Source organism: Plodia interpunctella, chromosome 15 (genome assembly GCF_027563975.2).
Source record: "Plodia interpunctella isolate USDA-ARS_2022_Savannah chromosome 15, ilPloInte3.2, whole genome shotgun sequence".
Taxonomy (NCBI): domain Eukaryota; kingdom Metazoa; phylum Arthropoda; class Insecta; order Lepidoptera; family Pyralidae; genus Plodia; species Plodia interpunctella.
In genome coordinates, this window is record NC_071308.1 from 6,562,941 (window position 1) to 6,579,398 (window position 16,458).

The following is a 16,458-nucleotide window of genomic DNA, read 5'->3' on the forward strand; positions in this document are numbered from 1 at the left end:
TACTGTTATAGGACTCAATTGCAATATTTTACAATACTCATTAAGTGCCCTTTTATATGATTGACACGATAAGGTTCGGAATTTCTTTTTTAATTTCATAATTAACCCCCCAAAAATTACCCTTGTTTGAAAAAATAGTGAATAAATATTTTTTCTTGTTTGAAAAAAATTATTTCTTGATTGAATAAATATTTTTTCTTGTTTGAAAAAATATTTATTGACTCCATCGGTCTTACCAATTTTCACCGGTCGGACGTCAGACGCACGAGAGATCCTTTAAGGGTTTCGTTCTTTGATTTTTTGTACAGAACCTTAAAAAATATTATGTTTTGTCACTATCACTATCGCACTTTAATAAAGTTGGCATCGTCCACAGTTATAAGAACAATACATTGATGTAAAGTTACGATTCAAACATTACGGTTCCGTACCATGGATTTAGTAAGTACTTGAGTAGGTACTAATTCCATGTTCCGAACCTAATCAGAAATCCAAACTCGGAAATGTAAATGCTCTTCTTTTCACAGATTTAAAAACATAATGTTTTTATATATCTTTCACACATAATGCTCACACCACCGCAAACGTTCCTTTGTTTTTCCGAACGAAAAAAACCTACGCTCGGGTTGTGAAGTTTCCCCGTGTCAGAAATTCGGAAACCTAGTATATGCTTTCAAAGATTTTCCAAAATCTTTGTATGCTAAATGGCCGTGCCATGGAAATAGCAGGTACTTTGTACGAAGTACTTACTAAATCAATGGGCGGTGCGGCTATTTCAAAATCTATGGCTTAGTTAGTCTGACCATAGATTTAGAAAGGCCTCCTGACAAAAATGCAGTCAAAGTCAAACGTAAGCTCATCTCCTTTTATGTCATTGTCAAAGTCAAATTAAGAAATGCAACACCGAAAAGAAATACCTTTATAATACTATTATTCAAAGTAATTTTGTGTTCTTTTATAACTTATAAATCCTGCATTTACGTTAAGCAATAAAGATGTTTAAGCTTCTTAGTCGTCACGGAAGGCGCGGTGCTATCGTTAACTTGTTTTGTGAAAAAGTTGAGGTTAGGCCGGCAAAGGTTTATTACGTTTATTCTTCAGCTGCATCAGTACGATTTGCTTCAACTAATGGCAATGACGCAAGTAAAATTCCTACTTTATCTGAGAGTATACCAGAACCTCCTCCTGTGCCAGATCCAAGTACACTAGCAGAGTTAACTGAAACAGTGAAGTCCTTGAGTGCAAATGGTGAACCCACATTTGCCAGTCTGGGTCTCGGGGGCTGGTCACCAGTTGGGATGATTCAAAACTGCTTGGAATACTTGCATGTATCACTAGATATTCCATGGTGGGGAACTATACTTATTGGTACAGTAGTGGTGAGAATACTTATGTTTCCACTTGTGATTATATCACAGAGAAATACGGCTATAATGAATAATAACTTACCCGAAATTCAGATGATACAATTGAAGATGACTCAAGCTCGGCAATCAGGCAATCAGTTGGAGACTGCTAGATATGCACAGGAAATGATGGCTTTTATGAAGGAGAAAAACTTGAACCCCATGAAAAATATGTTGGTTCCGTTAGCTCAGGCACCTTTGTTTGTTTCATTCTTCATGGGACTAAGAGGAATGGCAAATTGCCCTGTTGAGAGTATGTCATATGGTGGCTTGTGGTGGTTTACTGATTTAACAGTACCTGATCAATTCTTCATCTTACCTCTCATCACAAGTGCAACAATGTGGGCTACAATCGAGCTAGGTGTTGATGGTGCAAAACTAAATGCCCAGAATATGCAAATGATGAGATATTTTCTCCGAGCAATCCCAGTTGTAATGATTCCTTTCACCATCAACTTTCCCGGAGCAATTTTAGTATACTGGTGTTCAAGTAATTTTATTTCTCTTGCACAAGTTGGTTTACTTAAAGTTCCTGCGGTTAGAGATTACTTCAAAATCCCAAAGTTACTGGCTCATAACACTGAAAATCTGCCAATGAAAAAGAAAGGATTTGTTGAAGGAGCAAAGGATTCTTGGACAAACATCAAAATTTCCCGAGAGTTGGCCGATAGGCAAAGAGCAGATGAAATCATATTTACAAGGGCTGGCAAAGGACCTCTACAAAAGACATACAAATATGATCCAACAAAACTGACAAATGTTCAAGCCAAACCCAAATAGGTTTACCTACTTAGGTTTAATTATATAAATAGTATAGACTTATTATTATTATGATTAATAAAATATTGTTTTCAATAGTTTTCTTTTATTTATGAAAAAATCTTATTGCAAGTTATACATTGGTTATATAACTTTCAATATAAATAAAAGGTAGCCTAGCAATCAAGCTATTCTATAATTATGTAAAGATTGCAAAAATAAGAAAGGAACTTAAAAGCTCACATGCTCTATTTGTATATCTTACTATTAGTATAGAGGTGTTTGTGAGTTTGTATGTTTGAGGCGGGTAATCTCTAAAACTACCGAATCGATTTAAATAATTCTTCATTCATTAGAAGATTGCTAGATTATTGAAGATTGCAAGATTTGCTGATAGGCTTATTAGATATTTTATCTCAAAATTCCCACGGGAGCGTAGCTCCGGGCAACATCTAGTTAATTATATTTTTTGTCTTCAAATCCAAACACCTATTCGGTGTAATTGTAGTTGTATGTTATGTCTTACCTTTATTTCATGCCGGCTCCACCTGTCGTCAAACAGTTGCCAAACTATGGCGGAATCGACTTACAAAAGCAACTCATAGTAACAACGCAATGTACACGTCCGCGTTTACAATTGTTTGAATTCGACGACAGTGTGGAGCTGGCATCAGAATAGAGAAAAAAAAATCGCATTAGAATCCCACGTGTTTATCGTTTCCACACACACACACACACACTTTTTGTATACAAACTCATGTGCCACGAATAGGACTCGAACCTGAGACTTCGATTCACTGACATACCTACTGTAAAATCTCATCAAACTGTGGATTATACTAGTTACCTATAGATAAATCCTAAAATTGGCATAGTTAAAATGCATAGCGCAGTCGGCATCGGCTCCATGCAATAACTGTCACGTTCAATGCAAATTGTATAGTGTCAAAGGTAATTTTTAAACTGAATTTAATATTCACGAAAATAAGTAGGTAGGTAAATACATATTTACGTTGGCATGGTATGTACGGTAGGTACCTAGTTCTCTACGAAAGTTTTGTTTTAATGAACTTTTTCATATTTGTAAGTTTATGACACACAAACAAAAGGGTGTTATTAACGGGATCACTACGCCTCTATCGCTTCTTGCGTCTACGACGAAACATCAAACACGTAGCACGCTAGCACGTTATTGCGTGAACTTGTTTTCTCTTATTTTTACACGATGCTTCCACGACACGGGATAAAGAGGACGATAGTGCTACGTATTTGTATGTTTCGTGGTAGGCCTTCTGTCTTCCGTCTCCTGAGTGTGAAACGGATTATAATGATATTTGCAACAGTTTTTACTATAATCATATTGAATAACAATTCCTGTCAATTATAATAATTTTGAATAACCATTTCTGTCAATACAATATTTTACTTAATTAAATTTAATTAGGAACTATAGGAACCTAGTTATGTAAGCATATTAATTTAATTTATAAATATCGAAACGTGCTGAAATAGGTACCTACTTATGGTGTTATCTCATTTAGAATAACTTATTTAATTACCTACTACGTAGGTATATCACATCATTCTAACAAATAAACTTGTTTATACTAATAAACAAGTTTATTTGTTAGTAGTGTTAATAAAAAAATCCGTCTTTCAATATTCACAACTTTTGAGTGGCTGAACCGATTTTGATCAAACATATCTAAGAACCACCGCGTAAAAAATAGCTATTAATTAAAAAATACCGCGCCCAAATTCTTTCACCCGTTGAATAGCTACGGTATTACGTACACAGACAGTCAGACACACTTAGCGGTGAAACTTATAACACCCCTTCTTTTTGCGTCGGGGGTTAAAAAGTCGCCCGCCACGTCTGTTTCTGAGCTTGTACTTCTTTTTAACCACGGAACGAATATTAATACAGTATTTAATTTTTAGATGATTTACATTGAAGGTGCATACATAAAAGAACAGCGTAAGACCGTGCGATACCGGTGTGCGTAGTGCGACAATGCTATTTACATGTCACCATCGAGTCGATTCGAAGTGAGATGAAGCGAACCAATCATATTACGCCATTGGGCCGCAACGACAACCACACTGCAATGTGATTCGCTGCGTCTCACTTCGAATCAATTCGATGGTGAAAAGTGAAATGCAAACCCGCACTAACTCCTCGGGTCGCTACTAGCGTCGTCGTTTGCGGCTTAGCGATGTAAGATCTAACATGCAGCTAGAGCATCTGATTTTTTCAACATCGTGGGTATGGGTAGGTACCTACGTTATGTAACTATGTTTCTACCTAACCGTTTCCACATGCCCCGACACTTTTAATTGCGTCAAGCATTCAGCCTTTGAGCTCTTTGTTCAACGGCAAATGGTTCCCTCTTTATTATTTGCGTCGAAAACATTCCACAAGGCTGCGATCGCAAAATAGAAATATCGTGGAAATAAACTTTTTTCCGGGATGATAGATAGATGAAAGAATGTTCTTCTGCGAAATTCAAAGAAGATTGGTTGACGTAACAAACCAAATTGTTTTAGCATTAATAAATATCATGTCAGGTGATTGGGATTGTAAGCGCCTTAATGCTGAAAAACTAACCATATATGTTATTCAAGTTTTCATGCAACTTTCCCTAGTAAGCATTATTATTTTTGGTGACACGTAAACGCTAGGATAGTGTTATCACTATTCTAGCCTTTACGTGCCACCTAAAAGATTTTTAACCTTGACAAAAGATTGAGGTGAGTTACAAGTATGACGTGTCTGTGTATCGGTTAAGCCAAATCTGTCCGTGGCATCGTAAATCAATGTTGATCAAATTTTTTATTTAGCGTCAGCTCTTTTTATCTGACGACCTCGATGGGGCAGTGGTAAGGTTCTTGCCACTGAACGGGTTCGATCCCCGGTCGGGTCATGATGGAAAATGACCTTTTTCTGATTGGTCCGGGTCTTGGATGTTTATCTATATATGTATTTGTTATAAAATATAGTATCGTTAAGTTAGTATCCCATAACACAAGTCTCGAACTTACTTTGGAGCTAGCTCAATCTGTGTGTTTGTCCTAATATATATATATTTATTTATTAGATGATGCCAGCAACATCGGCAGGGATTCTTAAATTTTAATTTAGCTTTTATTATAATTGTTGTTTATTAATAGCTTCTGTTATTTCTATATTCCGTAAGACGGTCCCAGTAACACAATTCATATTTTTGGAGCGCACCATTTGTATTTCAATACTCGCGCGATATTGTTCTCGCCATGTCTTTGTGTTCGACGATAATAAGCGTTTTACCATTACTGAACATCTCTGAAGCTGACTGGTTGCCATGGATACGTTTGTGTTATAAGTGGATTGGAATTATTAGTTCTTATAGGTAACTGCGTTCCGGGGGTTGGCTTCCGTGATATATTAACATTATTATTGGATACATGATAAAACTATACTATAGGAATTACAGGGGTAAAAGTAATCTTATGTGCTCATCGAGATATTATGTACTAACTGTATTATAATTCGATTACGATTCGGTAAAATGTATACAAAAAGTTAGCTTCGATGCCGTCATCTCGTGAATTACGTAATACAACTAGCAAGTCCTACTTGAAAGAGTAAGAAACATATAATTTCCTAAACTTCCATGATTGTATCACAAGTAAATTTAAATATAAAACTAATTGTTCCCTGGACCTTGGCATCCGTGAGAATTTCAGCATTAATAATATCCTACCCTATATATCCTATATTCTATTTCAGGTAGGTAATAATTACTCAATTTTTATGTAAGTAGGTTACTAAATACCTATATAAGGTAATTCCGCCTTGTGCCTTTAAAGTTTGGTTAAGTATAGTTACATGTATAATTTATAATGAACGTATCTACATAGCTACATCATCAATAAATACTAAGTACATCAGAATATGTAAATATATGTATATTTACATTTCATATATACTTACTTCGTATACATGTGTATATTAAGTAAGTAATATGTGAAATTGATATTAAAAAAAATAGAAAGACGTTTTATTAAAATATCAAGAATGTTAATTTCAATTTGCCAACCAATATAGAAAATTACTCATACTTATCACAGAACTGGTAACTTAATTTAAGTATATCTCATTGCGAAAATTCACATTGGATAGTTTGATAGCCTGCTAAAGCAGGTTCAAATACCATAGAATAAGTAAGTACAGAAGAGCACTTAAATAGTAATGGTGCCTTTGATATGGAAGTTTTGAATTTGGGAGTGGAGCGTCGAGCAGCGAACTTCGCTCCGCTTCGCTGTCAGCCTTCAGCTTGCTTAAGGGAGGACAATTATTAAAAACTTGTTTGCTGCACCAGACGGACTCAACTTCAATATTCTTCAGCTGCTTATTAAATCCCGAATTGTAGATTAAATAAACTGCAGAACTAATTTGAATATTTTGTTTTGCTTCTAGCACTGGTGGGCGGAAGTTACAGTTTTAATTTTATTTCGTATCCATTTTAATATAGATTAGGTACTCCACAGTATGTAATCTATATTAAAGAACATGAAAGTAATTTTTGGTTTTTAAGAACATTAATATAGTAAGATCATGGAGAAGATTAAATATTTTTCAAACTTTCCCACGTCAATGAAATCACCTCAATACATTGGAATGAGGTAATTTTTGGTGTGGGTATAGATGGAGAGGCGAGCTTGGTAAACTACTACCCACAGACATCATCTACTATACCTACCAAGTATAATGTTGGCTCCAGCTGCCTGCGGTAATGTATATTACATTGAAAAAGAAATGTCGATATTTTTTCCTGAATAAACAAACCCAATCATGGTGCAATGTTTTGTAATGTGTTATGTGGTTTTCTCAGTTATTAGTTTAAAGAGCAACAATTCATTTCAATTTATAACCCAAGACATAAATTTGTACCTGGCCGGCTGCCAGACAGAATTTTTCAAAAGCATAAAAAAACAGTAATTTTCGCTGGCAAAATGAATACAAAAAGTCAGCTTCGATGCCGTCATCTCGTGAATTGCGTGATACAACCAGCAAGTTTTGGGCAACGCAGTAACGTTTTAAGTAAAGTACTTGAGATCTTAGCCTCGCGTTTCTTTGTCCACTTAGCAGGGCGCCTTGAGAAATGGTCTCTTCCCCCCGCTATAAAAACCAACTTTTGTTTAAAGGTACTCTCAGCCTCACCAACTTTGTTCAGCATTTTTACCTTACGAACTTCCGAATGCTTTCTTTTACTTACCTTAACTGGGTAATGGGATCGTTATACAGCTCTCCAAATTTCCCTACCTATGTAGTTAATTAAATTTCTTTGTAATTCCTTGTCTATTGTTACAGCATATAATTTCATTTCTTTGTTCGTGTAACCTTTGAGCTGTTTATAAATTACTCTAATATACACTTAGAGAGACAACTCTGTTGTTAATTAACTCCTGTGTATTTTTATTTTATTTCCTAAGTACTTACTGAAATAACATTTATGAATGACGACAAATTAGTAAAATAAAAAAAATGCTTAAATGGTTGTTCTTACGAAATACACAATTATAATAATATTTTGTAATTGCACCAAATATATATTGTCCTGCACGTAGCTAGGTATGTATAATAGGTTTAACTTTCAAGATAGCTAAGAAGCATTTCTGGGTTTGGTTTGCCAAATCTTGGATAAGTCTGGCTACAAGTCTTAGCCAAAGTCTAGCTAGAGAGCGAGTTCGGCCTAGGCCGACGAATTTATGTCTAGATCCAGAGACCAACTTAGACAAGTGAAAGCCGGAAGGTATGTGATCAAATACGGGTTTTACTGGTGAGGTGATGAACTAGAATTTTTGAGTTAAAACAAAAGATCATAGCAAGTTTATTGACGAAAAATAATGTCAAACTTTTCACGGGGCCTCATACAAAATGTAGATAAGTAGGTATATGTATTATTCATATGTTGAAGTAAAATATTTTTATGTACCTATGTGTTTTTTTATTTTTGAATTTAATTTGTTTTTTTTTGTATTATTTTATTCACACGCCAGTCTTCCTTTAAGCATCCTCTCGGGATCTACTGGAAGAGAATTAATTTGCATTGTGCTCATTTTTTATAATGTAATCTATAACATAAGACTCAGTATTACTGCATATCCTCATCCTTACATATTATAAAACAAAAGTCATATTCGCGATAAACTCAACTAACCACTGCATGATTTTTTCTTTTGCTATTGGATAATGTGATTCCTGAGGAAGGTTTAGGTCCTCCTAACTAATATTATAAATACGAAAGTAAGTTTGTTTGTTACCTATTAACTCATTTACTCAACCAATATTTTTGAAATTTTGCATACATGTAGTTTGAAATATGGGGAAGGACATAGGGTACTCTTTATCCCGGAAAAATAACTGTTCTCTGGGGAAATTTACGCGGGTGAAGCCGCGGGAAACACTAAGCACTAATCTTGTTTATAGCACTAATATGTTTTTAACTGAACGAAGTCGGGACGGGCCGTTGCTAAATTGAGAAATAAAATGTTATGATAATCATAGTCTAAGTAGAAGTTAAAGATTTTTGGCAAGTTTCAGAGCAATACTAATAAAAGTGAGGCACATGGCTGGCGACCATTCTAAATGCAAATGATGACATTAGTCGGTGCAAGCCGCCGTTATTATGATGATTGCGGGGTGTCGACTGCGGTTAGAGTCACCTGATAAAGTGGCGAACGTGGCACGGTGTTCAGACAGTGTTTATAGAGTATATACGTACTTGTCTTTTATTAGTTGCCACTAATCCTATACTAAAAAAATACAACACAAAATTGGTCTGAAAATAAAAGATTATTATTATTATTATTATTTTTATGTGTTTCTTTTTCTCAACAGGTTGTGTTGAGAAAAAGGAACACATAGGTATTATAATATCATTTACTTACGTTACGTGTAACTTGTACTTACATATAACTTTAAACTCACATAGATCAACAAAGAGAACGCGCAAACGGCGGTCTTATAGCTATATGAGATTTCTTCCAGGCTATTTTTTTTTGGGAAAAGTTGCATTCGCAAGGAGGGTCGCGGGTGGTCGGTTGTAAAATCACAGCCGAATCATAATACAAATATGTGCATTTAAAAAATTGACAACAACGAAATGGTATCACACAAACTATGTATCTACAATATATGTACCTATATTGGAGAACTCTTCGAAAAAAAATTAGAAAAGCCGGGCCTGGGCGCCGAAGCTTGACGGCCGCGGAAGTATAGGGTTCTTTGTTTACTTGGAACCCTAAAAAATCTCAGATGAGAGGAAGAGGTATGTGTTTGATTTTTTTGTGACAACTATCGTTAACTAGTCGTTAAATTATTAGTATTCGAGGTTATCGCAGGTGGCTGGTACCTTTCTAGGTTTCCGAGGGCCCCATATCTAGCAGCGCCCGGGGTATATAGCCCAATAGCTACGCCACTTAAACTGTAATAAAAGCAGGCCCGCGGCGAGGTGACTGCTTTAAATGCAAATTCAACGTTTCTGCAGCCGTTTTGATGTCCTATGAAGATGACACTTCAGGTTTATGAGCTATTCGACTGCTATCAAAGGTCTTAATCTCTCACTCTCTGCATGTTCCTTGGTTCTGCAGGTTCCGTTCGGGGTTGTGAAGTCGCGAAGCCTACAAAAGAAAACTTTAAAATGTTAACAGGCTGTGATTTTACAACCGGCCGCCTGCCTGACGTCGACCCTGCTTCTGAATGCGATTGCAAATATGATTGGGAATGCAAATACCAGGCAGCACAAGGACCTGTCTATCTAAAACTAGCTGCGCCTCTGGGTTTGGCTCCTGTCGGAATTTCGGTATAAAAAGTACCCTATGTTATTACAAATTATATTTTACCTGTGTACAACATTCATAACAATCCGTCCAGTAGATTTTGCGTAAAATAGTAAGAAACATATACACATACATACATCTTCACAAACTATCGTATTTACAATACTAGTAGGGATGGTCAAGTAACTACAAAACCAAAAGATAAAAAAGTAGGTAAAAGGCAGTAGTAACAGTTTTATCAATGTCACAAGTGTAAGTTTGTACGCATGTCGTACAAGCAAACATAGATGAAATATCGTACAAAATACTTTTCGTGTCAGAAAACTCGCAGTGTCAATCGCGGATTGACAAGAAAATAAGAATCTATCCTGGCAAATCAGCAAAAATAAAGGTAAAACGGTTGGGTTTATGCGGACACACCGTTATTACGTTTAGCAAGCAAATAGCAGACGCCTTCGTTTAGTTCATCTTCATGGCAATAAATATCTCTATACTAATACTACTTATATTACTTATAATACTTTTAAACTTTCGCGTTGCACAATTATATATTTAACGATAGAAAACGCTCACATACCTTTTTTTATTTCCCAGACATTTTGGACCTTGTTATTAAAGGTCCGTGGTCACTGGGCGACTGGGAAATAAAAAAGGTATGCGCGTTTAATACCTGTCGTTTAATATATAACTATACATCTATGTTTATTATGAAATAAATACATTGAATTATATTTTATCGGATTCGTTTCAATGTAAAAATTTCGTCGACGTTAATATAATTGCATACTCACATTTCCGATAACTTCATCAGCCATCTTTATCTTGTTATCTCGCATTGACAGATTTTATTACAATTTGACCTACAATTGAATATGTCTATAATAGGATATAGCCCTTAGGTTATACGAAATTTCAAACAGAAGCGATGCTACAGGGGTCTTACTTTAAATCACAAAATAAGTGAATATTTTTTGTTCCCAAAATTATTCTGCAGTGTGTCTCGCCATTTGCTTTGTTTGAAAGCCCGAGGGGCGAGCGTTCTAACTATAGTGGCACTTTTTCACTACACGAAAAATGCATTTGTGATTCTCTCATAAACGTTTCTTGGAGGCCTTAAACGTAACTGGGCGTACGTGGCTCGTAGACCACGGAGGACCATTCGCAGCTCGCATTTCAGGCTTTATAGGACTTAGGATTCCTATGCTGAGAGGTTATGTTGAATAGACAATTCAAGGCACAACGATAAGTAATTTTTCATCTTATTTTTGGTTAGAATTACAGATTTACTGTTCGTGAGTATTCTAGTTTTCTATATGTTGCTTGCAATATCTTACTTTCGATACTTCCTTTGACGTTATCTGTAGGTACTTTTTTGTTTTTCCCATTTTATTATCCTACATAATTAAGTCATGAGATATCGGAGTACCTACTGTTATTTATACAACGATAGGGACGATTGAATTATTGAATATCATTATTTAACAGTAATTTCTGTATGCGCGTATGTGACAGACCAAACACTTTAGATTGAATTACAATTATACTTAATTTAAAATTAGCTTTTGTTGTCTACTTTTAACAAATATCCACGTCATACGTGGACAGTAGAAGTTCCCTCCTGCATCGAAATATCCTATGATTCAGATTATATTAGAATTTCAGAAAGGCATTCGCTTACGGGACTTGCATATGTTAAACTGCTAGTTTAGATCCACACGAGCTCTAGTGGAAAATTGGCGGCATGCGGAGAATAGGTAATTCTTGTCTTAGTCTTTATCAATAGGATTTATCCTATTACAGTTTATGTAATAGGTTATTTACCAACTTCCTTAGATGCTTTACTTTCACATGATTTCATGTCAACTAACGACTAAATTTCCATTTACGTTGCCGTTCTAAGCGTGCAAAATTTAGTTTCACTTCTGGACATATATATTTTATACTCTGTTCATCGTGTATTAACCTCAATAAATTCAGAGAACCAACTTATTGGTATTAACAACATGGGAATAAGTTTCGTCTACAGTGACCCGGGTATATCTTAAAGCCTGGGTTAATGGGAGCAAACCGGAACAAACGGGGCCCATTCGTCTTCGTACAGAGAATAGACCATTCATCCAGTAGTGGCGCAAAATGTTTTTGTTGGAACTTTCCAGAATCTTTATTAGAGCCTCTTTGTTTTGGTCTATTATTGGGGTAATGACGCTGGTTTACTGATCAAAGAAAATGTTACTTAAGATCCGGCCTAAGAAAAACTGAATTGGGGTCCTATTTAGTTTTTGTTTTATTGTATAAATGGCCAGTGTATCAGTCCTTAAGTGGTTGAATGTTATATGCTTTAAGAAGTAAATAACTGTTTTATTTTTGTTTTAGTTCATCTACCAGAGTTGACAAAATGTTTTTTATCTATTGCTTATAATGTGCATAGCCTGCATGAGAGAAAGAGAGATTTATCGATGAAATGAGTTCATTTCCCTAGATATATTTATTTATTTATTTACGCAGAGATACAAGAAAGAGACATATGTATAGTTAATCATAAAGTAATATTAATACATATTAATTACGTTACTACATTACTACATTACCATTTCTGAAATTAGATTATTTAACAGTAAATATTTACAATGTTCCCTATTAATTTAAGCAACAAATTATTCATAATACACTTATGAGCGTAAAACCAATGTGGATATTAAATATTAGATAATCAGTTTCACGTGACATCCGATCATAATTCACGGTAACTAATTAGCTGCTGAAACGTCGCGATTATGCGTTAATATTACTAATTTGGCCTAACAAAGCTAATTATAAGGCCCACACAATGGCCTGATTAGGTTGTATTCACAGATGGCGCCATGGTCGCAATCAACAGGGATATAAATCAACGCAGATAACGTACAAGCGTTTTGGCGGGAATGCGGTGACGGCGTAGCGTATTTTGTGCCCGTTTGAAATATTGTTTGGATGTAATTAGATTGATGTTGATTTATCACCTTTTGTGTATGCAAATCAATGTCATTTTAACCAAAATACATTTTTAGTCTTTTTGGTAACTATCCTTCTTTCCTTTCTTTATTACTTTCATAAGATATTAGGTACTTACTGTTTTCTGCTACAAGAATTGTGGAAAATGGTCATTAATTTGAAACTGTTTGAGGATTTATTTATACGTGTAACGGGTAACCGAATGAATGTTACGTTACAAAATAAACATACCAAGTCGTTTCCACACCACGACACGGACAAATTACGTTTGTTTTGCAAACCCGTTGAGAGTAAAACTAAACTTTGTAAAACCAGCGCGTTACTGCGAATTTTAAGTAAGATGGCCAGTCTCCATGTGGGGTCATACAATATTTTGATGATTTTTCAAATTAAAGGTTATCATGTTCTAATATTTTATAATAGTTTGACGAGGCGGCTATATCAAATGCATCTAGGCTAAACCTTATTCCTTCACCATAATTTTGTTATTAAATGCACTTGAGTCGATGAATCGATATAATGAACGTTTGTGCCTCGTGATAAGTTACGATTTCGCATGGCTTTTATCCAAGAGTGGACCCTCTATACATTAGGACTATTTATTCTGCAGTAAAACATTCAAATTGTTCAGAGAAGCCGATGAAAGTTGCACGCGTTGTGTCATTTTATTACGCTGTAAACTAAGCAATTGTTTACAACCTGTGCTCGGGGTTTAGTGTGAATAGATCCCACTAGATTTTGCACGAGTTTATGTATAATTAAGTTGTTCTGAGGTAAACCAGCTACTGGCATCATACTGACTTGAGTAGGTACCTATTTAACTTTGCCTGGCTCTTTCTTTTCGTAAATGTAAGAGAGGTAGGTACTTACTTATAGAACTGGGCCAACATTATTGCCGGCAAATATTTGTACCTATGTAAGCATTATTTTGAAATAAGTTTTGTGTTGAATTCTTAGTTTAAGCTGAACTATTCAGCTCAGTATTTTTTTGTGCGTAAGTGGGCCAAACTGGTGTGAGATTCTTCCATCCGTTATTTTCTTGCTATTAATGTAATTCAATTACCTATGTATACAAGTACAATAAAAGTTTAGAAAAATGTAATTGGGTAATTTGAACTTGTTAGAATAAGTTATTATTTATGTTTTGACAAAAACAGTTAACATTTTTATAATGATTTTTTTGTAGTTAGGTAATTTGTACCTACCTATTTGTTAGAAAAGTCGAGCCTACACAATAACAAGTCTGTGGAGCCACATGTTGGCGTAACGACCTACCGGTTGCCAGTAATGGCCGCGCGCGACACTCGCGACCGGGCGCGCCTATTCTCAAAACTGCTTAAAATCATTTTGCTCATATCAAAAGTTGATGGTGGACCAAAATAGGATAAAAATTTGTATTATTTACAGAGTGACATATTTACAGAGTGGAATCAAATAAGTATTTTGTTTTGTTAAAGAAAAATGTTTTTTTTTTAAGAAAAAAGAAACTAAAATGTGATGTGTGTAAAAGTGTCAATGTTTGAATATATACTTTTTTATTATATATTAATTCATATGTAGTTAACTGGCATTAAAACGCCAACTATCCCCAGAAAAGTCTCGATACTAAGCGCTTTTAAATAGAATATTAATTATATTTACACATATAAAAAATATTAATTAATACACTTAAATTAGTTTTTGAAACTATGTTTTGTTTCAACAGAATCTCAACTAAAAATCACACGTCACAAATCTTAATGAAATTTTGCATAGGTTTTCTCAGGAATACTTGAATTCTGAAAAATAACTTTCCCGTGCGACGTTCACACGAGTAAAGCCGCAAGGAAAGCTGGGAGAGAATAAATACAATAATCAGTTGTATAAAGAATCCAGATCCTGTTCATTTAACGTCGCCGTGTGGTGACACTCGTAAATATACTTTATGGAGCCATTTCTCATGTTTAGAAACTGAATTTTAAATCGAATTTTGTAAATTCGTTTTCAAAAATTTGGAGAGTTTCGTTTTGGTTTATTTTGTTAACTATCATCATCACTACTATCATCTTATAAATTGTAATGCTAACTACCGCTAGCCGGGCGTGTACTGAGCCATTGATTACATTAAGCTATACTGTCGTTTGAAATAATAACACAAATTAGACGTATTTTTTGTGGTGCTATAATTTTACAAATAGTCAGCAGATCTATAATATATTACATAATACGTTCTTACATAATATAATACAGATAGATATTTATAAACTTCCCAATTTTATAAACTTTTGCACTGATGTACAAATGTAGCTACATAAGTTGTATGTCGCCACCTGTAACTTTTTTTTAAATGTAAGCAAACTTTTGCTTTACTGTGTTTTTTCAGAAAGCCCCATAAAACACCATTTGCAGCCTAAACGAACCTTCAAAGATACAAATACCTAACAAAGTTCTTTGTATTGTGAGCTCAATTACTGCAAGTTTACTTCTTAAAAATATAAATCTTAAAACTTCATTACTTTCGCTCTCAACTTGGTTTTTCTCGCAACAAGCCGGCAATGTTTACGATTTAAAAGGTTTTCGACGTAAAATATTACTGTTGGCAACACTTTTTACCGCACCTTGTTAATGGTTGAGATGTTCCAGAGGAAAGACGTCGATGCCTTGTTCTATTTTTGAAACTGCGCTGGTACGCGAATACCTTTAAGTTCTGTTGGAAAGATCGTTCTAACGAACAAATAAGAACCGCGAGTAAAAGCAAGTTACATTTTTACGATTTAGGGTTCTGTACATACGTACCTTTAATATTGACTTATTTCAGTAATTCTGACAAGTGTTATTTTCGACAATTCAGAAAAGACAAATCTTCGGGTATTTTCGAAACAAAATTAAAAAACAACAGAACAGCTTTTGCTATATTGCCAATTTCATATATTTTAACCCCAAGAAACCAGGTGCACTAGCTGTTGGTCTCTTGTCTCTTAATAGTCGTATTCCTCATGGCTAAGGGTCGTGGTTATTACGTGGAGTGAAACACACACAACAACTTTCTTGGTATTATTAATGGAGTGGTTTGCCATTGCCTTCTCCATTTCACACACAAGTTAATAATCAACCAGTGTGCAGGTTTCCTCACGATGTTTTCCTTCACCGGTCTCTTGTACCTGGTCCTAAATTATTAAGAGATCTCTGTCATCTGAGCCATTTCACGGTTTCTTCCTCAGCCGTTGAGCCTTTACCAAAATCATTAAGGCGTCAGGGTTTCCAATGTGAATCACATTATAAGGATTACTAACACGGAATCTTAAAAGAGAAATTCGTTAAATTTTTACTTTGAGATAACTTTGCTACCTTAAAGTATTAACGCTCTGACGGTCTCTTTTAAAATAAGTTAAGTCATAAACTAAAGCACATACAGATGTTACCCATTACCCGAGGAGAATATACGTGCAAATCTCGTCAACGTCTGGAAAATCGAAGACCGTGTAAAGTAGAGTAGAAA

General features: G+C 35.0%; 1 protein-coding gene across 1 annotated transcript; it reads left to right on the forward strand.

Moving 5' to 3' along the window:
• Positions 1 to 856: 856 nt before the first annotated feature.
• On the forward strand, positions 857 to 2,261 carry OXA1L (OXA1L mitochondrial inner membrane protein). The gene has a single exon (XM_053755883.2). It carries the CDS (start codon positions 996 to 998, stop codon positions 2,184 to 2,186), a length of 1,191 nt encoding a protein of 396 aa, XP_053611858.1. The 5' UTR covers positions 857 to 995; the 3' UTR covers positions 2,187 to 2,261.
• The last annotated feature ends 14,197 nt before the right edge of the window (positions 2,262 to 16,458 follow it).

Coding starts and splice junctions, on each gene's coding strand:
- OXA1L (XM_053755883.2), top strand. CDS start 996: ATGTTTAAGCTTCTTAGTCGTCACGGAAGGCGCGGTGCTATCGTTAAC.